The 22,738-nt window shown below is 53.8% G+C and overlaps 1 protein-coding gene across 1 annotated transcript in view; it reads left to right on the top strand.

Annotated features, from left to right (window-relative positions):
- Window positions 1–22,738, top strand: part of dgat2 (diacylglycerol O-acyltransferase 2) — a 106,926-nt gene that overhangs the window by 68,757 nt on the left and 15,431 nt on the right. Inside the window, exon 6 of the mRNA XM_072477432.1 lies at window positions 2,350–2,524. Within this exon, the coding sequence (XP_072333533.1) occupies window positions 2,350–2,524 (175 nt within the window). The remainder of the gene's footprint in view (window positions 1–2,349; window positions 2,525–22,738) is intronic.

The following is a 22,738-nucleotide window of genomic DNA, read 5'->3' on the forward strand; positions in this document are numbered from 1 at the left end:
GTCAGCGGACTTTAACTTGAGTATGCAGAATTATGCCCAATGTGTCACCCGAAGACAGCGCCTCCGACAGGTGGCACTGCTGTACTGGATGTTAGTTTCTGGATGAGATTTGGAATCCACAATCTACTGGGGCATGGTTGCACAGTGGTTAGCACTGCTGCCTCACAACGCCAAGGACCCCGGTTCGATTCCCGCCTCTGGTCACTGTCTGTGCGGAGTCTGCACGTTCTCCCCGTGTCTGCGTAGATTTCCACCGCGTGCTCCGGTTTCACCCACAGTCCAGAGATGTGCAGGTTAGGTGGATTGGCCATGATAAAATTCCCCTTAGTGTCCAAAGACTGCACACAGGTTAGGTGGGGTTTCAGGGATTGGGGGGGGGGGGGGGCGGGGGGCGCGGGGAATGGGCTTAGGTAGGGTGCTCTTTAAGAAGGTTGGTATAGACTCGATGGGCCGAATGGCCTCCTTCTGCACCGTAGCGACTCTATGCTAATTCCGACTTTGAAAGAGCAGCCCGTTGTATCGTGGCTCGCTGCTGTATATGAGAGCGATGAGTTCAGAATCAACACTTGTCTGTGAAGAGGACTGAAAAGTCTCTCTTCCTTTACAAGGTTCACCTTTGCTAGTGCTTGCCTTGCAGTCTTCACTTAACAAGTCAGCAGCTTCCTGGCTGTCTTGACCACGTGCCTATACATTTTAACTAATCTAATCTAATCAAGAGATGTCTCTCTCGCTCAGTACCAGAGGTGCTGTCCCAGCAAGGTGTTTGCACCTGACACCCAACGTGTCTCACCGAGCAAGGTCCAAACGTAATCACTCTTTTATCGGTTTCGTGAAGGTGAGATGTGGGACGTCCTCCCTGTGGAATCCAGCCTGGTGGACCCTTTTCAAAGTATCTTCACGACCAGTATTGTTATGACAGTGTGTTGCTTTCCAAACCACTTTTGTTTTCCCTTAACGAGAGCATGCTGCATTCGTGTGGGCTGGCAATCTAATGACAGAATTGTTAACTTGTCTCATCCATTTAGACTTGTGTGCTGACGACAGTGACCCCTGTGTAAACTCCCCAGCATCACTCTCTAAAAACGAACACTTTTTATTGAGCGTCCCCAATAACCTGCATAATTAAAATGCGCAAGAGTCGCTTGGAAACCTTGGCCGCTCATTCTACAGCCCACATTGCAACAAGTCCTTTAATGCCCCTTTTTGGTCCCCTATTCCCCCCCTACCCCAGGGAAATGTCAACTCCTCTAAAACTATTTTAACAACTTGAATTAGACCTCTCCTCCGTTTCAGGAACAGAAGCTGTCTTTGTATAAGTCCATAAGACGTAGGAGCAGAATTGGGCCACTCGGCCCATCGAGTCTGCTCCGCCATTCAATCATGGCTGATATTTTTCTCATCCCCATTCTCCTGCCTTCTCCCCATAACCCCTGATCCCCTTATTAATCAAGAACCTATCTATCTCTGTCTTAAAGGTTCTCAGTGATTTGACCTCCACAGCCTTCTGCGGCAAAGAGTTCCACAGATTCACCGCCCTCTGGCTGAAGAAATTCCTCCTCACCTCTGCTTTAAAGGATCGTCCCTTCAGTCTTGAGATGGTGTCTTCTGGTGTCTTAATCCTTTGGCCCCCTGTTTTAATTCTGGTGAATAGGCAATGTATCCATCGCAAGCCCAACATATCTTCACTGAAGTGCCGTGCCCAGATGGAATGCAATTTTAAAAAACGTTTTCTTCATGGGATGTGGGCGTTGCTGGCGAGGCTGGCATTTATTGCCCTTCCCTCATTGCCCTTGAACTGAGTGCCTTTTCAGAGGATAGTTAAGAGTCAACCACATTGCTGTGGGGGTCTGGAGCCACATGTAGGCCAGACCGGGTAAGGACGGCTGATTTCCGCCCGAAAGGGCACTAGTGAACCAGATGGGTTTTTACAACGATCGATGACTGAAACTAGATTTATATTCCAGCTTTATTCATTGAATTTAAATTCCCAGCTACCATTTGAATCCAGAGCGTTAGCCTGGACCTCAGGATTACTAGCCCAGTGACATAAACACTATGGCACCATCTTTCCCCACCCCCCACCATCCCAGTTAATCTGGGAGTAACTGCAATGTAATTTCCACTACTTAAGACGTTCCTTTAACTGCCCTATAACAACGGTGGGTCCACTTGTGTGTCATCCAAGGTGCTATATAAATGCAAGTTATTGTGGACTGGTGTTGTACATATTTGATCCATTTAACTGGTACAGGCTTGATGTCAATGCAGGCGGGTGTGAGTGGTTGCCTGGAATGCACAGTCCGGTTGAGTAATCATTCCTTGCAATTTGTTTTCCTGCCCCCGCCCCAGGTATTTTTCCTGTGACCAGGGATGCTATTGACTTCCTGCTGTCGAAGAACGGGACTGGCAATGCGGTGATCATCGTGATTGGTGGAGCAGCGGAATCTCTAGACTGCAGCCCAGGAAACAACGTTGTGACGCTCAAGAACCGGAAAGGCTTTGTGAAGATTGCACTGCAGAATGGGTAAGGAGTGATCCCTCTGTGTTAGGCCCATGCCTGAGGGACACCGGGCCCCTCACGGGTGCTGGGCTCCCTCCAGACTGGCCCTCCAGCCATTTTCCACTCCCTCCCCATGACTATCCAACAGGAAGGCCATGAAGCCCCTTCAGTTAAGTGACCAAGTCTGTTAGACCTCTCTTCCATTTGGTAATGGGATGTGGAAGTCGCTTGACTAGGCCAGCATTTATTGTCCATTCCTAATTGCCCTTAAGAAGATGGCGGTGAGCTGCTTTCTTGAACCCCTGCAGTCCATGTGGTGTAGGTACACCCATTGTGCTGTTGGGGAGGGAGTTCCAGGATGTTGAACCAGCGATTACATTTCAAAGCTCAGGATGGCGAGGACTCCCAGCTCCATTTTTACTCTATTTTCTTATTTACCCACGCATACCTAAACCCAAAGATGTGCAGGTTAGGTGGATTGGCCATGATAAATTGCCCTTGGTGTCCAAAATTGCCCTTAGTGTTGGGTGGGGTTACTGGGTTGTGGGGATAGGGTGGAGGTGTTGGCCTTGGGTAGGGTGCCCTTTCCAAGAGCCGGTGCAGACTCGAGGGGCCGAATGGCCTCCTTCTGCACTGTAGATTCTATGATAATCTATGATAAACATGAGGTATCCGCCTGGTGAAGCTACAACACAGGACTGCTCGTGTGACAAACAGCATAAGTAATAGCCGGAGCTAAGTGATTCCACAACCAACATACCAGATCTAAGCTCTGCAGTCCTGCCACATCCAGCCGTGAATGGTGGTGGACAATTAAACAACTCACTGGAGGTGGAGGCTACATAATACCCCCATCCTCAATGATGGAGGAGCCCAGCACATATGTGGAAAAGACCAGGCTGAGGTATTCGCAACAATCTTCAGCCAGAAGTGCCGAGTGGATGATCCTTCTCGGTCTCCTCCGGAGGTCCCCAGCATCACAGATGTCAGTCTTCAACCAATTAGATTCACTCAACGTGATAGCGAGAAATGGTTGAAGGCACTGGACACTGCAAAGGCTGTGGGCCCTGACAATATCCCGGCAATTGTACTGGCAACTTGTGCTCCAAAACTTGCCGCACCCCTCGCCAAGCTGTTCCAGTACAGCTACAACTCTGGCATCTACCCGGCAATGTGGAAAATTGCCCAGGAATGTCCTGCACATAAGGAACAGGACAAATCCAACCCAGCCAATTACCACCCTCTCAGTATACTCTCCATCAACAGTAAAGCGATGGAAGGCATCATCAACAGTGCTATCAAGCGGCACTTACTCAGCAATAACCTGCACATGGATGTTCAGTTTGGGTTAAATAGGGCCACTGAACCTTACCTCATTGCAACCTTGGCTCAAACATGGACAGAAGAGCTGAATGCCAGAGGTGAGGTGAGAGTGACTGCCCTTGAAATCAAGGCAGCATTTGACCGAGTCAATGAGAACCAGGGGGGAAACCTGGTTGGAGTCCCACCTGGCACAAAGGAAGATGGTTGCGATGGTTGGAGGTCCAGCATCTCGGCCCCAGGACATCACTGCAGGAGTTCCTCAGGGTAGTGTCCTAGGCCCAACCATCTTCAGCTGCTTCATCATAAGGTCAGAAGTGCGGATGTTCACAGATGACTGTACAATGTTCAGCACCATTCGCAACTCCTCAGATAATGAAGCAGTCCATGTCCAAATGCAGCAAGACCTGGACAATATTCAGGCTTGGGATGGTAAGTGGCAAGTTACATTTGCACCACACAAGTGCCAGGCAATGACCATCTCCTACAAGAGAGGATCTAACCACCATTTCTTGACATTCAATGGCGTTACCATTGCTGAACCCCCCCCACTATCAACATCCTGGGGGTTACTGGACTGGCCATATAAATACTGTGACTACTAGAGGAGGTCAAAGGCTAGGAATCCTGCAGTAAATAACTCACCTGACCACCCAAGCCTGTCCAGAATCTACAAGGCACAAGTCAGGAGTGTGATAGCATACTCTCCATTTGCCTGGATGAGTGCAGCTCCAACAACACTCAAAAAGCTTGACACCATCCAGGGCAAAGCAGCCCTGCTTGATTGCTCCTCCTTCCACAAACATTCAATCCCGCCACCACTGACAAACACTGACAGCCGTGTGTGCCATCTACAAGATGTACTGCACGAACTCCTGAAGGTTCCTCAGGCAGCACCTTCCAAACCCACGACCACTCCCATCTAGAAGGACAAGAGCAGCAGATACCCGAGAACCCCACCACCTGGAGGTTCCCCTCCGAGTCACTCACCACCCTGACTTGGCAATATATAACCTGTTAGTTCACTGTCAGGGTCACGATCCTGGAATTCCCTCTCGAACACCACTGTGGGTGCTCTTGGGGATGGCAGTGGTTCAAGAAGGCAGCTCACCACCACCTTCTGAAGAGCAACAAGTGATGGGCAATAAATGCTGGCCCAGCCAATGACGCCCACATCCCATAAGTTTTAAAAAGCCTCACATTAAAGGAGCCTCGAGGTAACAGCAGTCATAACCTGATTGAATCTTACATTCATTTTGAAGGGGGAAAATGTGGGTCTAAGACTAGAGTTTCAAACCTAAATAAAGGCAAATAAAGGATATGAAGGTAGAGCTGGCTAAAGTGAACTGTGAAATTAGATTAAAAGTTAGAACAGTAGAGATGCTGGGGGAGACCTTTTTAAGGATGTATTTAATAACTCTCAGAAAAGATGTATCACTGTGAGCAAGAACGACTCTTTGAGAAGGACTCTGGCTAAATAAGGAAGTTGTTGGTAAGGGATTGTATCGAATTGAAAGAAATACTGTAAAGGTCTGCAAAGGTTAGTGGTGTCAGTAGATTGGACAGATTTTAAGAACAAGCCAAGAATGACTTAAAAAAGTGTTGTATCTTAGACTAGAGCCCCGGGTTTTTTGAACGATCCAGTGAGGGGCTGTCTAATTTAAAGAAAACGTTTCGGGTTCAAGACACTTGTTACAAGAATAAAACCACAAGATTCCATGTGTTTCAAACAAACAAAAATAAGCTTTACCAAACCAGGCAGGGTAGCACCGTGGTTAGTGGTGCTGCTTCACAGCTCCAGGGGCTGGTTTAGCACCCTGGGCTAAATCGCTGGCTTTGAAAGCAGACCAAGGCAGGCCAGCAGCACGGTTCAATTCCCGTACCCGCCTCCCCGAACAGGCGCCGGAATGTGGCGACTAGGGGCTTTTCACAGTAACTTCATTTGAAGCCAACTTGTGACAATAAGCGATTTTCACTTTTCACCCAGTTTCAATTCCGGCCATTGATGGCTGTCTGTGTGTAGTTTACACGTTCTCCCCGTGTGTGCGTGGGTTTCCTCCGGGTGCTCCGGTTTTCTCTCTCAGTCCAAAGATGTGCAGGTTAGGTGGATTGGCCATGCTAAATTGCCCCTTAGTGACCAAAAGGTTAAGTTGGGTTACTGGGGATAAGGTGGAGGTGTGAGCTTACGTAGGGTGCTCTTTCCAAGGGCCGGTGCAGACTCGATGGGCCGAATGGCTTCCTGCACTGTAAATTCTATAATGTATGAAAGACAAAACCATTTCCAATATCTATCTTTTATACTCTGACATTCAGGGTAAATATGAGGCACGTGTGAATTAACATGTAACCGCTGATAGAATGCACCACACTGCACATGAAATGGCAAATGCGACAAAGACAGATTCCATGGATTTTTTGTTTTCAAAGTTCATTTATTAAGGTTTTACATTTTAACAAACAATGCAACAAATCCGCAAGAATGGTGCAGCACAGCGAGCAAATACAGAGGGGGACAGGAGAACAGAGGTGTAATGAGCTCGATACAATCATTAGACATAACTTGTTACCGCTATCAGCCCCACCAGAGAACAAGGGAGAAACCGGAAAACGTGGTAAAATTGTGCAAACCGTCCCACACGGCGATTGCTCGCGATTACCACCAGAGTTCAGGATACATTTTTCGTGCTGAGTTCGGGTGTGCCCCAATATACATGTCCCTCCACTCCAGCAGCGTCAGAGGCACCAATGGCACATCACAACCTCCTCTTCTCGGGTACCCGACACATCTGCGCCCACGCAAGAACCAATCACTGATTCTTTTACCCAGCCTTAAAAAAAAGGAAAGGTACGCCGAAAATACTCGAGAACCCCAGTTCTAAAAGGGTGTTACATATAAACCACACAATGCAACATACTCCCAGTCTCAGGCCCAACAGAACAAAGAACAAAGAAATGTACAGCACAGGAACAGGCCCTTCGGCCCTCCGAGCCCGTGCCGAGCATGCTGCCCGACTAAACTACAATCTTCTACACTTCCTGGGTCTGTATCCCTCTATTCCCATCCTATTCATATATTTGTCAAGATGCCCCTTAAATGTCACTATCGTCCCTGCTTCCACCACCTCCTCCGGTAACGAGTTCCAGGCACCCACTACCCTCTGTGTAAAAAACCTTGCCTCGCACATCTACTCTAAACCTTGCCCCTCGCACCTTAAACCTATGCCCCCCTAGTAATTGACCCCTCTACCCTGGGGAAAAGCCTCTGACTATCCACTCTGTCTATGCCCCTCATAATTTTGTAGACCTCTATCAGGTCGCCCCTCAACCTCCTTTGTTCCAGTGAGAACAAACCGAGTTTATTCAACCGCTCCTCGTAGCTAATGCCCTCCATACCAGGCAACATTCTGGTAAATCTCTTCTGCACCCTCTCTAAAGCCTCCACATCCTTCTGGTAGTGTGGCGACCAGAATTGAACACTATACGCCAAGTGTGGCCTAACTAAGGTTCTATACAGCTGCAACATGACTTGCCAATTCTTATACTCAGTGCCCCGCCAATGAAGGCAAGCATGCCGTATGCCCTCTTGACTACCTTCTCCACCTGTGTTGCCCCTTTCAGTGACCTGTGGACCTGTACTCCTAGATCTCTCTGACTTTCAATACTCTTGAGGGTTCTACCATGCACTGTATATTCCCTACCTGCGTTAGACCTTCCAAAATGCATTACCTCACATTTGTCCGCATTAAACTCCATCTGCCATCTCTCCGCCCAAGTCTCCAAACAATCTAAATCCTGCTGTATCCTCTGACAGTCCTCATCGCTATCCGCAATTCTACTAACCTTTGTGTCGTCTGCAAACTTACTAATCAGACCAGTTACATTTTCCTCCAAATTATTTATATATACTACAAACAGCAAAGGTCCCAGCACTGATCCCTGCGGAACACCACTGGTCACAGCCCTCCAATTAGAAAAGCATCCTTCCATTGCTACTCTCTGCCTTCTACGACCGAGCCAGTTCTGTATCCACCTTGCCAGCTCACCCCTGATCCCGTGTGACTTCACCTTTCATACTAGTCGACCATGAGGGACCTTGTCAAAGGCCTTACTGAAGTCCATATAGACAACATCCACTGCCCTACCTGCATCAATCATCTTTGTGACCTCCTCGAAAAACTCCATCAAGTTAGTGAGACACGACCTCCCCTTCACAAAACCATGCTGCCTCTCACTAATACGTCCATTTGCTTCCAAATGGGAGTAGATCCTGTCTCGAAGAATTCTCTCCAGTAATTTCCCGACCACTGAAGTAAGGCTCACCGGCCTGTAGTTCCCTGGATTATCCTTGCTACCCTTCTTAAACAGAGGAACAACATTGGCTATTCTCCAGTACTCCGGGACATCACCTGAAGACAGTGAGGATCCAAAGATTTCTGTCAAGGCCTCAGCAATTCCCTTTCCAGCCTCCATCAGTATTCTGGGGTAGATCCCATCAGGCCCTGAGGACTTATCTACCTTAATATTTTTTAAGACACCCAACACCTCGTCTTTTTGGATCTCAATGTGACCCAGTCTATCTACACACCCTTCTCCAGACTCAACATCTACCAATTCCTTCTCTTTGGTGAATACTGACGCAAAGTATTAATTTAGTACCTCGCCCATTTCCTCTGGCTCCACACATAGATTCCCTTGCCTATCCTTCAGTGGGCCAACCCTTTCCCTGGCTACCCTCTTGCTTTTTATGTACGTGTAAAAAGCCTTGGGATTTTCCTTAACCCTATTTGCCAATGACTTTTCGTGACCCCTTCTAGCCCTCCTGCCTCCTTGCTTAAGTTCCTTCCTACTTTCCTTATATTCCACACAGGCTTTGTCTGTTCCCAGCCTTTTAGCCCTGACAAATGCCTCCTTTTTCTTTTTGACGAGGCCTACAATATCTCTTGTTATCCAAGGTTCCTGAAAATTGCCGTATTTATCCTTCTTCCTCACAGGAACATGTCGGTCCTGAATTCCTTTCAACTGACACTTGAAAGCCTCCCACATGTCAGATGTTGATTTGCCCTCAAACATCCGCCCCCAATCTATGTTCTTCAGTTCCCGCCTAATATTGTTATAATTAACCTTCCCCCAATTTAGCACATTCATCCTAGGACCAGTCTTATCCTTGTCCACCAGCACTTTAAAACTTACTGAATTGTGGTCACTGTTCCCGAAATGCTCCCCTACTGAAACTTCTACCACCTGGCCGGGCTCATTCCCCAATACCAGGTCCAGTACCGCCCCTTCCCTAGTTGGACTGTCTACATATTGTTTTAAGAAGCCCTCCTGGATGCTCCTTACAAACTCCGCCCCGTCTAAATCCCTGGCACTAAGTGAGTCCCAGTCAATATTGGGGAAGTTGAAGTCTCCCATCCTGTTGTTTTTACTCTTTTCCAAAATCTGTCTACCTATCTGCTCCTCTATCTCCCGCTGGCTGGTGGGAGGCCTGTAGTAAACCCCCAACATTGTGACTGCACCCTTCTTATTCCTGATCTCTACCCATATAGCCTCACTGCCCTCTGATGTGTCCTCCCGCAGTACAGCTGTGATATTCTTCCTAACCAGTAGCGCAACTCCGCCACCCCTTTTCCATCCCCCTCTATCCCGCCTGAAACATCTAAATCCTGGAACGTTTAGCTGCCAATCCTGCCCTTCCCTCAACCAGGTCTCTGTAATGGCAACAACATCATAGTTCCAAGTACTAATCCAAGCTCTAAATTCATCTGCCTTACCCATAATACTTCTTGCATTAAAACATATGCACTTCAGGCCACCAGACCCGCTGTGTTCAGCAACTTCTCCCTGTCTGCTCTGCCTCCGAGCCCCACTGTCCCTATTCCCTAGTTCTCCCTCAATGCTCTCACCTTCTGACCTATTGCTCCCATGCCCACCCCCCTGCCATACTAGTTTAAACCCTCCCGTGTGACACTAGCAAACCTCGCGGCCAGGATATTTATGCCTCTCCCGTTTAGATGCAACCCGTCCTTATATAGGTCACACCTGCCCCGGAAGAGCTGCCAGTGGTCCAAATAACGGAAACCCTCCCTCCTACACCAGCTGTTTAGCCACGTGTTTAGCTGCTGTATCTTCCTATTTCTAGCCTCACTGGCACGTGGCACAGGGAGTAATCTCGAGATTACAACCCTAGAGGTCTTTCTGCCTAGCTCCCTGAACTCCTGCTGCAGGACCTCATGCCCCTTCCTGCCTATGTCATTAGTACCAATATGTACAACGACCTCTGCCTGTTTGCCCTCCCCCTTCAGGATGCCCTCTACCCGTTCGGAGACATCCTGGACCCTGGCACCAGGGAGGCAACATACCATCCTGGAGTCTCTTTCACGTCCACTGAAGCGCCTATATGTGCCCCTGACTATAGAGTCCCCTATTACTATTGCTCTTCTGCGCTTTGACCCTCCCTTCTGAACATCAGAGCCAGCCGTGGTGCCACTGCTCTGGCTGCTGCTGTTTTCCCCTGATAGGCTATCCCCCCCCCCCGACAGTATCCAAAGGGGTATACCTGTTCGAGAGGGTGACAACCACAGGGGATTCCTGCACTGACTGCCTGCCCTTTCTGGTGGTCACCCATTTCGCTGCCTGCACCTTGGGTGTGACCACATTTATATAACTGTGATCTATGACGCTTTCCGCCACCTGCATGCTCCGAAGTGCATCCAACTGCTGCTCCAACCGAACCATGCGGTCTGTGAGGAGCTCCAGTTGGGTGCACTTTCTGCAGATGAAGCCATCCGGGACGCTGGAAGCCTCCCGGACCTGCCACATCTCACAGTCCGAGCACTGTACCCCTCTAACTGACATTGTGTCAATTAATTAGTAAATTAAAATTAAAAGTTAAAATTTTTTTTTTTTTTTTAACGTTACCGTTAACTATCTGTTTCCTAGCACTAGATTTCTAATATAAATGTGAAAGCTAAATATAGTACTCTCCGATCTCTGGCTTAGATACCCCTCTAAATTATAATTAAGTAATTATGTTTAATTAGTTACCAATGCTTAATTTTTAAAATTTAGTGTAGATTCCCAACCAGCCACTCAGGGCACAGCTTTTCTGTGATGTCACTTCAGTTTCGCCCCCCCCCCCCCCCCCCCCCCACACACACAATTTGAAAAAGGTATAAAAGTAAAAATGAGTAAAAATCACTTACTTACCTTCTGAGGGTCTTAGATGTTCTCAGGTTCTCTCCCTGACAGAGACTACTCCTCCTCCCTCGAATGGCTCCCGAAACTAGGCCGCGATCTTTTTAAATCTCCGCTCCGACTCACAGCTCCCGCTCTTTTTAAATCTCCGCTCCGACTCACAGCTCCCGCTCTTTTTAAATCTCTGCTCCGACTCGCAGCTCCCGGTCTTTTTAAATCTCCGCTCCGACTCGCAGCTCCCGCTCTTTTTAAATCTCTGCTCTGACTCACAGCTCCCGCACTTTTAAAATCTCTGCTCCGACTCGCAGCTCCCGCGCTTTTTAAATCTCTGCTCCGACTCGTAGCTCCCGCGCTTTTTAAATCTCCCGCGCTTTTAACATCTCCCGGCTCTCTCTCCTCCCGCGCTGTTTTCACTGTCCCGGCTCTCTCTCCTCTCGCGCTGTTTTCACTGTCCCGGCTCTCTCTCCTCTCGCGCTGTTTTCACTGTCCCGGCTCTCTCTCCTCTCGCGCTGTTTTCACTGTCCCGGCTCTCTCTCCTCCCGCGTTGTTTTCACTGTCCCGGCTCTCTCATCCCGTGCTGTATTCACTGTCCCGGCTCTCTCTTCTCCCGCGCTGTTTTCACTGTCCCGGCTCTCTCTCCTCTCGCGCTGTTTTCACTGTCCCGGCTCTCTCTCCTCCCGCGCTGTTTTCACTGTCCCGGCTCTCTCTCCTCTCGCGCTGTTTTCACTGTCCCGGCTCTCTCTCCTCTCGCGCTGTTTTCACTGTCCCGGCTCTCTCTCCTCCCGCGCTGTTTTCACTGTCCCGGCTCTCTCCTCCCGCGCTGTTTTCACTGTCCCGGCTCGCTCTCCTCCCTCGCTGTTTTCACTGTCCCGGCTCAATCACCTCTCGCGCTGTTTTCACTGTCCCGGCTCACTCTCCTCTCGCGCTGTTTTCAATGTCCCGGCTCTCTCCCCTCCTGCGCTGTTTTCAATGTCCCGGCTCTCTCCCCTCCCGCGCTGTTTTCAATGTCCCGGCTCTCTCCCCTCCCGCGCTGTTTTCAATCTCCCGGCTCTCTCTCCTCCCGCGCTGTTTTCAATGTCCCGGCTCTCTCTCCTCCCGCGCTGTTTTCAATGTCCCGGCTCTCTCTCCTCCCGCGCTGTTTTCACTGTCCCGGCTCTCTCTCCTCCCGCGCTGTTTTCACTGTCCCGGCTCTCTCTCCTCCCGCGCTGTTTTCCATGTCCCGGCTCTCTCTCCTCTCGCGCTGTTTTCACTGTCCCGGCTCTCTCACCTCTCGCGCTGTTTTCACTGTCCCGGCTCACTCTCCTCTCGCGCTGTTTTCAATGTCCCGGCTCTCTCCCCTCCTGCGCTGTTTTCAATGTCCCGGCTCTCTCCCCTCCCGCGCTGTTTTCAATCTCCCGGCTCTCTCTCCTCCCGCACTGTTTTCAATGTCCCGGCTCTCTCTCCTCCCGCGCTGTTTTCACTGTCCCGGCTCTCACTCCTCCCGCGCTGTTTTCAATGTCCCGGCTCTCTCTCCTCCCGCGCTGTTTTCACTGTCCCGGCTCTCTCTCCTCCCGCGCTGTTTTCCATGTCCCGGCTCTCTCCCCTCCCGTGCTGTTTTCAATGTCCCGGCTCACTCTCCTCCTGTTTTCACTGTCCCGGCTCACTCAGCTCCCGTGCTGTTTTCAGAGTCCCGGCTCTCCTCCCGCGCTGTTTTCAATGTCCCGGCTCTCTCTCCTCCTGCGCTGTTTTCACTGTCCAGGCTATCTCTCCTCCCGCGCTGTTTTCACTGTCCCGGCTCGCTCTCCTCCCTCGCTGTTTTCAATGTCCCGGCTCTCTCTCCTCTCGCGCTGTTTTCACCGTCCCGGCTCTCTCTCCTCCTGTTTTCAATGTCCCGGCTCTCTCTCCTCCCGCGCTGTTTTCACTGTCCCGGCTCTCTCTCATCCCGCGCTGTTTTCAATGTCCCGGCTCTCTCTCCTCTCGCGCTGTTTTCACTGTCCCGGCTCTCTCTCCTCCCACGCTGTTTTCAATGTCCCAGCTCTCTCTCCTCCCGCGCTGTTTTCACTGTCCCGGCTCTCTCTCCTCCCGCGCTGTTTTCAATGTCCCGGCTCTCGCTCCTCCTGTTTTCAATGTCCCGGCTCTCTCTCCTCCCGCGCTGTTTTCAATGTCCCGGCTCTCTCTCCTCCCGCGCTGTTTTCAATGTCCCGGCTCTCTCTCCTCCCGCGCTGTTTTCAATGTCCCGGCTCTCTCTCCTCCCGCGCTGTTTTCAATGTCCCGGCTCTCTCTCCTCCTGCGCTGTTTTCACTGTCCCGGCTCTCTCTCCCCCCGCGCTGTTTTCACTGTCCCGGCTCTCTCTCCTCCCGCGCTGTTTTCACTGTCCCGGCTCTCTCTCCTCCCGCGCTGTTTTCCATGTCCCGGCTCTCTCCCCTCCCGCGCTGTTTTCAATGTCCCGGCTCACTCTCCTCCTGTTTTCACTGTCCCGGCTCACTCAGCTCCCGTGCTGTTTTCAGAGTCCCGGCTCTCTCTCCTCCCGCGCTGTTTTCAATGTCCCGGCTCTCTCTCCTCCCGCGCTGTTTTCACTGTCCAGGCTATCTCTCCCCCCGCGCTGTTTTCACTGTCCCGGCTCACTCAGCTCCCGTGCTGTTTTCAATGTCCCGGCTCTCTCTCCTCCTGCGCTGTTTTCACTGTCCAGGCTATCTCTCCCCCCGCGCTGTTTTCACTGTCCCGGCTCGCTCTCCTCCCTCGCTGTTTTCAATGTCCCGGCTCTCTCTCCTCTCGCGCTGTTTTCACCGTCCCGGCTCTCTCTCCTCCTGTTTTCAATGTCCCGGCTCTCTCTCCTCCCGCGCTGTTTTCACTGTTCCGGCTCTCTCTCCTCCCACGCTGTTTTCACTGTCCCGGCTCTCTCTTCTCTCGCGCTGTTTTCAATCTCCCGGCTCTCTCTCCTCCTGCGCTGTTTTCAATGTCCTGGCTCTCTCTCCTCCCGCGCTGTTTTCAATGTCCCGACTCTCTCTCCTCCCGCGCTGTTTTCACTGTCCTGGCTCGCTCTCCTCCCGCGCTGTTTTCACTGTCCCGGCTCTCTCTCCTCCTGTTTTCAATGTCCCGGCTCTCTCTCCTCCCATCTGTTTTCAATGTCCCGGCTCGCTCTCCTCCCGCGCTGTTTTCAATGTCCCGGATCTCTCTCCTCCTGCGCTGTTTTCAATGTCCCGGATCTCTCTCCTCCCGCGCTGTTTTCAATGTCCTGGCTCTCTCTCCTCCCGCGCAGTTTTCAATGTCCCGGCTCTCTCTCCTCCCGCGCTGTTTTCAATGTCCCGGCTCTCTCTCCTCCCGCGCAGTTTTCAATGTCCCGGATCTCTCTCCTCCTGCGCTGTTTTCAATGTCCTGGCTCTCTCTCCTCCCGCGCAGTTTTCAATGTCCCGGCTCTCTCTCCTCCCGCGCAGTTTTCAATGTCCCGGATCTCTCTCCTCCTGCGCTGTTTTCAATGTCCTGGCTCTCTCTCCTCCCGCGCTGTTTTCAATGTCCCGGCTCTCTCTCCTCCCGCGCTGTTTTCAATGTCCCGGCTCTCTCTCCTCCCGCGCTGTTTTCACTGTCCCGGCTCTCTCTCCTCTCGCGCTGTTTTCAATGTCCCGGCTCTCTCTCCTCTCGCGCTGTTTTCAATGTCCCGGCTCTCTCCCCTCCCGCGCTGTTTTCAATGTCCCAGCTCTCTCCCCTCCCGCGCTGTTTTCAATGTCCCGGCTCTCTCCCCTCCCACGCTGTTTTCAATGTCCCGGCTCTCTCTCCTCCCGCGCTGTTTTCAATGTCCCGGCTCTCTCTCCTCCCGCGCTGTTTTCACTGTCCCGGCTCTCTCTCCTCCTGTTTTCAATGTCCCGGCTCTCTCTCCACTCGCTGTTTTCAATGTCCCGGCTCTCTCTCCTCCCGCGCTGTTTTCAATGTCCCGGCTCTCTTTCCTCCTGTTTTCAATGTCCCGGCTCTCTCTCCTCCCGCGCTGTTTTCACTGTCCCGGCTCTCTCTCCTCCCGCGCTGTTTTCAATGTCCCGGCTCTCTCTCCTCTCGCGCTGTTTTCACTGTCCCGGCTCTCTCACCTCCCACGCTGTTTTCAATGTCCCGGCTCTCTCCCCTCCCGCGCTGTTTTCAATGTCACGGCTCTCTCCCCTCCTGCGCTGTTTTCAATGTCCGGGCTCTCTCCCCTCCCGCGCTGTTTTCAATGTCCCGGCTCTCTCTCCTCCCGCGCTGTTTTCAATGTCCTGGCTCTCTCTCCTCCCGCGCTGTTTTCACTGTCCCGGCTCTCTCTCCTCCCGCGCTGTTTTCAATGTCCCGGCTCTCTCTCCTCCTGTTTTCAATGTCCCGGCTCTCTCTCCTCCCGCGCTGTTTTCAATGTCCCGGCTCTCGCTCCTCCCGCGCTGTTTTCAATGTCCCGGCTCTCTCTCCTCCCGCGCTGTTTTCAATGTCCCGGCTCTCTCTCCTCCCGCGCTGTTTTCAATGTCCCGGCTCTCTCTCCTCCCGCGCTGTTTTCACTGTCCCGGCTCTCTCTCCTCCCGCGCTGTTTTCACTGTCCCGGCTCTCTCTCCTCCCGCGCTGTTTTCACCGTCCCGGCTCTCTCTCCTCCTGTTTTCAATGTCCCGGCTCTCTCTCCTCCCGCGCTGTTTTCAATGTCCCGGCTCTCTCTCCTCCCGCGCTGTTTTCAATGTCCCGGCTCTCTCTCCTCCCGCGCTGTTTTCAATGTCCCGGCTCTCTCTCCTCCCGCGCTGTTTTCAATGTCCCGGCTCTCTCTCCTCCTGCGCTGTTTTCACTGTCCCGGCTCTCTCTCCCCCCGCGCTGTTTTCACTGTCCCGGCTCTCTCTCCTCCCGCGCTGTTTTCACTGTCCCGGCTCTCTCTCCTCTCGCGCTGTTTTCACTGTCCCGGCTCTCTCTCCTCCCGCGCTGTTTTCACTGTCCCGGCTCTCTCCCCTCCCGCGCTGTTTTCAATGTCCCGGCTCACTCTCCTCCTGTTTTCACTGTCCCGGCTCACTCAGCTCCTGCGCTGTTTTCAGAGTCCCGGCTCTCTCTCCTCCCGCGCTGTTTTCAATGTCCCGGCTCGCTCTCCTCCCTCGCTGTTTTCAATGTCCCGGCTCTCTCTCCTCTCGCGCTGTTTTCACCGTCCCGGCTCTCTCTCCTCCTGTTTTCAATGTCCCGGCTCTCTCTCCTCCCGCGCTGTTTTCACTGTCCCGGCTCTCTCTCATCCCACGCTGTTTTCACTGTCCCGGCTCTCTCTCCTCCTGTTTTCAATGTCCCGGCTCTCTCTCCTCCCATCTGTTTTCAATGTCCCTGCTCTCTCTTCTCCCGCGCTGTTTTCAATGTCCCGGATCTCTCTCCTCCTGCGCTGTTTTCAATGTCCTGGCTCTCTCTCCTCCCGCGCAGTTTTCAATGTCCCGGCTCTCTCTCCTCCCGCGCTGTTTTCAATGTCCCGGCTCTCTCTCCTCCCGCGCAGTTTTCAATGTCCCGGATCTCTCTCCTCCTGCGCTGTTTTCAATGTCCTGGCTCTCTCTCCTCCCGCGCAGTTTTCAATGTCCCGGCTCTCTCTCCTCCCGCGCAGTTTTCAATGTCCCGGATCTCTCTCCTCCTGCGCTGTTTTCAATGTCCTGGCTCTCTCTCCTCCCGCGCTGTTTTCAATGTCCCGGCTCTCTCTCCTCCCGCGCTGTTTTCAATGTCCCGGCTCTCTCTCCTCCCGCGCTGTTTTCACTGTCCCGGCTCTCTCTCCTCTCGCGCTGTTTTCAATGTCCCGGCTCTCTCTCCTCTCGCGCTGTTTTCAATGTCCCGGCTCCCTCCCCTCCCGCGCTGTTTTCAATGTCCCAGCTCTCTCCCCTCCCGCGCTGTTTTCAATGTCCCGGCTCTCTCCCCTCCCACGCTGTTTTCGATGTCCCGGCTCTCTCTCCTCCCGCGCTGTTTTCAATGTCCCGGCTCTCTCTCCTCCCGCGCTGTTTTCACTGTCCCGGCTCTCTCTCCTCCTGTTTTCAATGTCCCGGCTCTCTCTCCACTCGCTGTTTTCAATGTCCCGGCTCTCTCTCCTCCCGCGCTGTTTTCAATGTCCCGGCTCTCTTTCCTCCTGTTTTCAATGTCCCGGCTCTCTCTCCTCCCGCGCTGTTTTCACTGTCCCGGCTCTCTCTCCTCCCGCGCTGTTTTCAATGTCCCGGCTCTCTCTCCTCTCGCGCTGTTTTCACTGTCCCGGCTCTCTCACCTCCCACGCTGTTTTCAATGTCCCGGCTCTCTCCCCTCCCGCGCTGTTTTCAATGTCACGGCTCTCTCCCCTCCTGCGCTGTTTTCAATGTCCGGGCTCTCTCCCCTCCCGCGCTGTTTTCAATGTCCCGGCTCTCTCTCCTCCCGCGCTGTTTTCAATGTCCCGGCTCTCTCTCCTCCCGCGCTGTTTTCACTGTCCCGGCTCTCTCTCTTCCTGTTTTCAATGTCCCGGCTCTCTCTCCTCCCGCGCTGTTTTCAATGTCCCGGCTCTCGCTCCTCCCGCGCTGTTTTCAATGTCCCGGCTCTCTCTCCTCCCGCGCTGTTTTCAATGTCCCGGCTCTCTCTCCTCCCGCGCTGTTTTCAATGTCCCGGCTCTCTCTCCTCCCGCGCTGTTTTCACTGTCCCGGCTCTCTCTCCTCCCGCGCTGTTTTCACTGTCCCGGCTCTCTCTCCTCCCGCGCTGTTTTCACCGTCCCGGCTCTCTCTCCTCCTGTTTTCAATGTCCCGGCTCTCTCTCCTCCCGCGCTGTTTTCACTGTCCCGGCTCTCTCTCCTCCCGCGCTGTTTTCCATGTCCCGGCTCTCTCCCCTCCCGCGCTGTTTTCAATGTCCCGGCTCACTCTCCTCCTGTTTTCACTGTCCAGGCTATCTCTCCTCCCGCGCTGTTTTCACTGTCCCGGCTCGCTCTCCTCCCTCGCTGTTTTCAATGTCCCGGCTCTCTCTCCTCTTGCGCTGTTTTCACCGTCCCGGCTCTCTCTCCTCCTGTTTTCAATGTCCCGGCTCTCTCTCCTCCCGCGCTGTTTTCACTGTCCTGGCTCGCTCTCCTCCCGCGCTGTTTTCAATGTCCCGGCTCTCTCTCCTCCTGTTTTCAATGTCCCGGCTCTCTCTCCTCCCATCTGTTTTCAATGTCCCGGCTCTCTCTTCTCCCGCGCTGTTTTCAATGTCCCGGCTCTCTCTCCTCCCGCGCTGTTTTCAATGTCCCGGCTCTCTCTCCTCCCGCGCTGTTTTCAATGTCCCGGCTCTCTCTCCTCCTGTTTTCAATGTCCCGGCTCTCTCTCCTCCCGCGCTGTTTTCAATGTCCCGGCCCTCTCTCCTCCCGCGCTGTTTTCACTGTCCCGGCTCTCTCTCCTCCTGTTTTCACTGTCCCGGCTCACTCAGCTCCCGTGCTGTTTTCAGAGTCCCGGCTCTCTCTCCTCCCGCGCTGTTTTCAATGTCCCGGCTCTCTCTCCTCCCGCGCTGCTTTCACTGTCCCGACTCTCTCTCCTCCCGCGCTGTTTTCACTGTCCCGGCTCACTCAGCTCCCGTGCTGTTTTCAATGTCCCGGCTCTCTCTCCTCCTGCGCTGTTTTCACTGTCCAGGCTATCTCTCCCCCCGCGCTGTTTTCACTGTCCCGGCTCGCTCTCCTCCCTCGCTGTTTTCAATGTCCCGGCTCTCTCTCCTCTCGCGCTGTTTTCACCGTCCCGGCTCTCTCTCCTCCTGTTTTCAATGTCCCGGCTCTCTCTCCTCCCGCGCTGTTTTCACTGTTCCGGCTCTCTCTCCTCCCACGCTGTTTTCACTGTCCCGGCTCTCTCTTCTCTCGCGCTGTTTTCAATCTCCCGGCTCTCTCTCCTCCTGCGCTGTTTTCAATGTCCTGGCTCTCTCTCCTCCCGCGCTGTTTTCAATGTCCCGACTCTCTCTCCTCCCGCGCTGTTTTCACTGTCCTGGCTCGCTCTCCTCCCGCGCTGTTTTCACTGTCCCGGCTCTCTCTCCTCCTGTTTTCAATGTCCCGGCTCTCTCTCCTCCCGCGCTGTTTTCAATGTCCCGTCTCTCTCTCCTCCTGTTTTCAATGTCCCGGCTCTCTCTTCTCCCGCGCTGTTTTCAATGTCCCGGATCTCTCTCCTCCCGCGCTGTTTTCAATGTCCTGGCTCTCTCTCCTCCCGCGCAGTTTTCAATGTCCCGGCTCTCTCTCCTCCCGCGCAGTTTTCAATGTCCCGGATCTCTCTCCTCCTGCGCTGTTTTCAATGTCCTGGCTCTCTCTCCTCCCGCGCAGTTTTCAATGTCCCGGCTCTCTCTCCTCCCGCGCAGTTTTCAATGTCCCGGATCTCTCTCCTCCTGCGCTGTTTTCAATGTCCTGGCTCTCTCTCCTCCCGCGCTGTTTTCAATGTCCCGGCTCTCTCTCCTCCCGCGCTGTTTTCAATGTCCCGGCTCTCTCTCCTCCCGCGCTGTTTTCACTGTCCCGGCTCTCTCTCCTCTCGCGCTGTTTTCAATGTCCCGGCTCTCTCTCCTCTCGCGCTGTTTTCAATGTCCCGGCTCTCTCCCCTCCCGCGCTGTTTTCAATGTCCCAGCTCTCTCCCCTCCCGCGCTGTTTTCAATGTCCCGGCTCTCTCCCCTCCCACGCTGTTTTCAATGTCCCGGCTCTCTCTCCTCCCGCGCTGTTTTCAATGTCCCGGCTCTCTCTCCTCCCGCGCTGTTTTCACTGTCCCGGCTCTCTCTCCTCCTGTTTTCAATGTCCCGGCTCTCTCTCCACTCGCTGTTTTCAATGTCCCGGCTCTCTCTCCTCCCGCGCTGTTTTCAATGTCCCGGCTCTCTTTCCTCCTGTTTTCAATGTCCCGGCTCTCTCTCCTCCCGCGCTGTTTTCACTGTCCCGGCTCTCTCTCCTCCCGCGCTGTTTTCAATGTCCCGGCTCTCTCTCCTCTCGCGCTGTTTTCACTGTCCCGGCTCTCTCACCTCCCACGCTGTTTTCAATGTCCCGGCTCTCTCCCCTCCCGCGCTGTTTTCAATGTCACGGCTCTCTCCCCTCCTGCGCTGTTTTCAATGTCCGGGCTCTCTCCCCTCCCGCGCTGTTTTCAATGTCCCGGCTCTCTCTCCTCCCGCGCTGTTTTCAATGTCCTGGCTCTCTCTCCTCCCGCGCTGTTTTCACTGTCCCGGCTCTCTCTCCTCCCGCGCTGTTTTCAATGTCCCGGCTCTCTCTCCTCCTGTTTTCAATGTCCCGGCTCTCTCTCCTCCCGCGCTGTTTTCAATGTCCCGGCTCTCGCTCCTCCCGCGCTGTTTTCAATGTCCCGGCTCTCTCTCCTCCCGCGCTGTTTTCAATGTCCCGGCTCTCTCTCCTCCCGCGCTGTTTTCAATGTCCCGGCTCTCTCTCCTCCCGCGCTGTTTTCACTGTCCCGGCTCTCTCTCCTCCCGCGCTGTTTTCACTGTCCCGGCTCTCTCTCCTCCCGCGCTGTTTTCACCGTCCCGGCTCTCTCTCCTCCTGTTTTCAATGTCCCGGCTCTCTCTCCTCCCGCGCTGTTTTCAATGTCCCGGCTCTCTCTCCTCCCGCGCTGTTTTCAATGTCCCGGCTCTCTCTCCTCCCGCGCTGTTTTCAATGTCCCGGCTCTCTCTCCTCCCGCGCTGTTTTCAATGTCCCGGCTCTCTCTCCTCCTGCGCTGTTTTCACTGTCCCGGCTCTCTCTCCCCCCGCGCTGTTTTCACTGTCCCGGCTCTCTCTCCTCCCGCGCTGTTTTCACTGTCCCGGCTCTCTCTCCTCTCGCGCTGTTTTCACTGTCCCGGCTCTCTCTCCTCCCGCGCTGTTTTCACTGTCCCGGCTCTCTCCCCTCCCGCGCTGTTTTCAATGTCCCGGCTCACTCTCCTCCTGTTTTCACTGTCCCGGCTCACTCAGCTCCTGCGCTGTTTTCAGAGTCCCGGCTCTCTCTCCTCCCGCGCTGTTTTCAATGTCCCGGCTCGCTCTCCTCCCTCGCTGTTTTCAATGTCCCGGCTCTCTCTCCTCTCGCGCTGTTTTCACCGTCCCGGCTCTCTCTCCTCCTGTTTTCAATGTCCCGGCTCTCTCTCCTCCCGCGCTGTTTTCACTGTCCCGGCTCTCTCTCATCCCACGCTGTTTTCACTGTCCCGGCTCTCTCTCCTCCTGTTTTCAATGTCCCGGCTCTCTCTCCTCCCATCTGTTTTCAATGTCCCTGCTCTCTCTTCTCCCGCGCTGTTTTCAATGTCCCGGATCTCTCTCCTCCTGCGCTGTTTTCAATGTCCTGGCTCTCTCTCCTCCCGCGCAGTTTTCAATGTCCCGGCTCTCTCTCCTCCCGCGCTGTTTTCAATGTCCCGGCTCTCTCTCCTCCCGCGCAGTTTTCAATGTCCCGGATCTCTCTCCTCCTGCGCTGTTTTCAATGTCCTGGCTCTCTCTCCTCCCGCGCAGTTTTCAATGTCCCGGCTCTCTCTCCTCCCGCGCAGTTTTCAATGTCCCGGATCTCTCTCCTCCTGCGCTGTTTTCAATGTCCTGGCTCTCTCTCCTCCCGCGCTGTTTTCAATGTCCCGGCTCTCTCTCCTCCCGCGCTGTTTTCAATGTCCCGGCTCTCTCTCCTCCCGCGCTGTTTTCACTGTCCCGGCTCTCTCTCCTCTCGCGCTGTTTTCAATGTCCCGGCTCTCTCTCCTCTCGCGCTGTTTTCAATGTCCCGGCTCCCTCCCCTCCCGCGCTGTTTTCAATGTCCCAGCTCTCTCCCCTCCCGCGCTGTTTTCAATGTCCCGGCTCTCTCCCCTCCCACGCTGTTTTCGATGTCCCGGCTCTCTCTCCTCCCGCGCTGTTTTCAATGTCCCGGCTCTCTCTCCTCCCGCGCTGTTTTCACTGTCCCGGCTCTCTCTCCTCCTGTTTTCAATGTCCCGGCTCTCTCTCCACTCGCTGTTTTCAATGTCCCGGCTCTCTCTCCTCCCGCGCTGTTTTCAATGTCCCGGCTCTCTTTCCTCCTGTTTTCAATGTCCCGGCTCTCTCTCCTCCCGCGCTGTTTTCACTGTCCCGGCTCTCTCTCCTCCCGCGCTGTTTTCAATGTCCCGGCTCTCTCTCCTCTCGCGCTGTTTTCACTGTCCCGGCTCTCTCACCTCCCACGCTGTTTTCAATGTCCCGGCTCTCTCCCCTCCCGCGCTGTTTTCAATGTCACGGCTCTCTCCCCTCCTGCGCTGTTTTCAATGTCCGGGCTCTCTCCCCTCCCGCGCTGTTTTCAATGTCCCGGCTCTCTCTCCTCCCGCGCTGTTTTCAATGTCCCGGCTCTCTCTCCTCCCGCGCTGTTTTCACTGTCCCGGCTCTCTCTCTTCCTGTTTTCAATGTCCCGGCTCTCTCTCCTCCCGCGCTGTTTTCAATGTCCCGGCTCTCGCTCCTCCCGCGCTGTTTTCAATGTCCCGGCTCTCTCTCCTCCCGCGCTGTTTTCAATGTCCCGGCTCTCTCTCCTCCCGCGCTGTTTTCAATGTCCCGGCTCTCTCTCCTCCCGCGCTGTTTTCACTGTCCCGGCTCTCTCTCCTCCCGCGCTGTTTTCACTGTCCCGGCTCTCTCTCCTCCCGCGCTGTTTTCACCGTCCCGGCTCTCTCTCCTCCTGTTTTCAATGTCCCGGCTCTCTCTCCTCCCGCGCTGTTTTCACTGTCCCGGCTCTCTCTCCTCCCGCGCTGTTTTCCATGTCCCGGCTCTCTCCCCTCCCGCGCTGTTTTCAATGTCCCGGCTCACTCTCCTCCTGTTTTCACTGTCCAGGCTATCTCTCCTCCCGCGCTGTTTTCACTGTCCCGGCTCGCTCTCCTCCCTCGCTGTTTTCAA

This window comes from Scyliorhinus torazame, chromosome 15 (assembly GCF_047496885.1).
Source record: "Scyliorhinus torazame isolate Kashiwa2021f chromosome 15, sScyTor2.1, whole genome shotgun sequence".
In the NCBI taxonomy this organism is placed as follows: domain Eukaryota; kingdom Metazoa; phylum Chordata; class Chondrichthyes; order Carcharhiniformes; family Scyliorhinidae; genus Scyliorhinus; species Scyliorhinus torazame.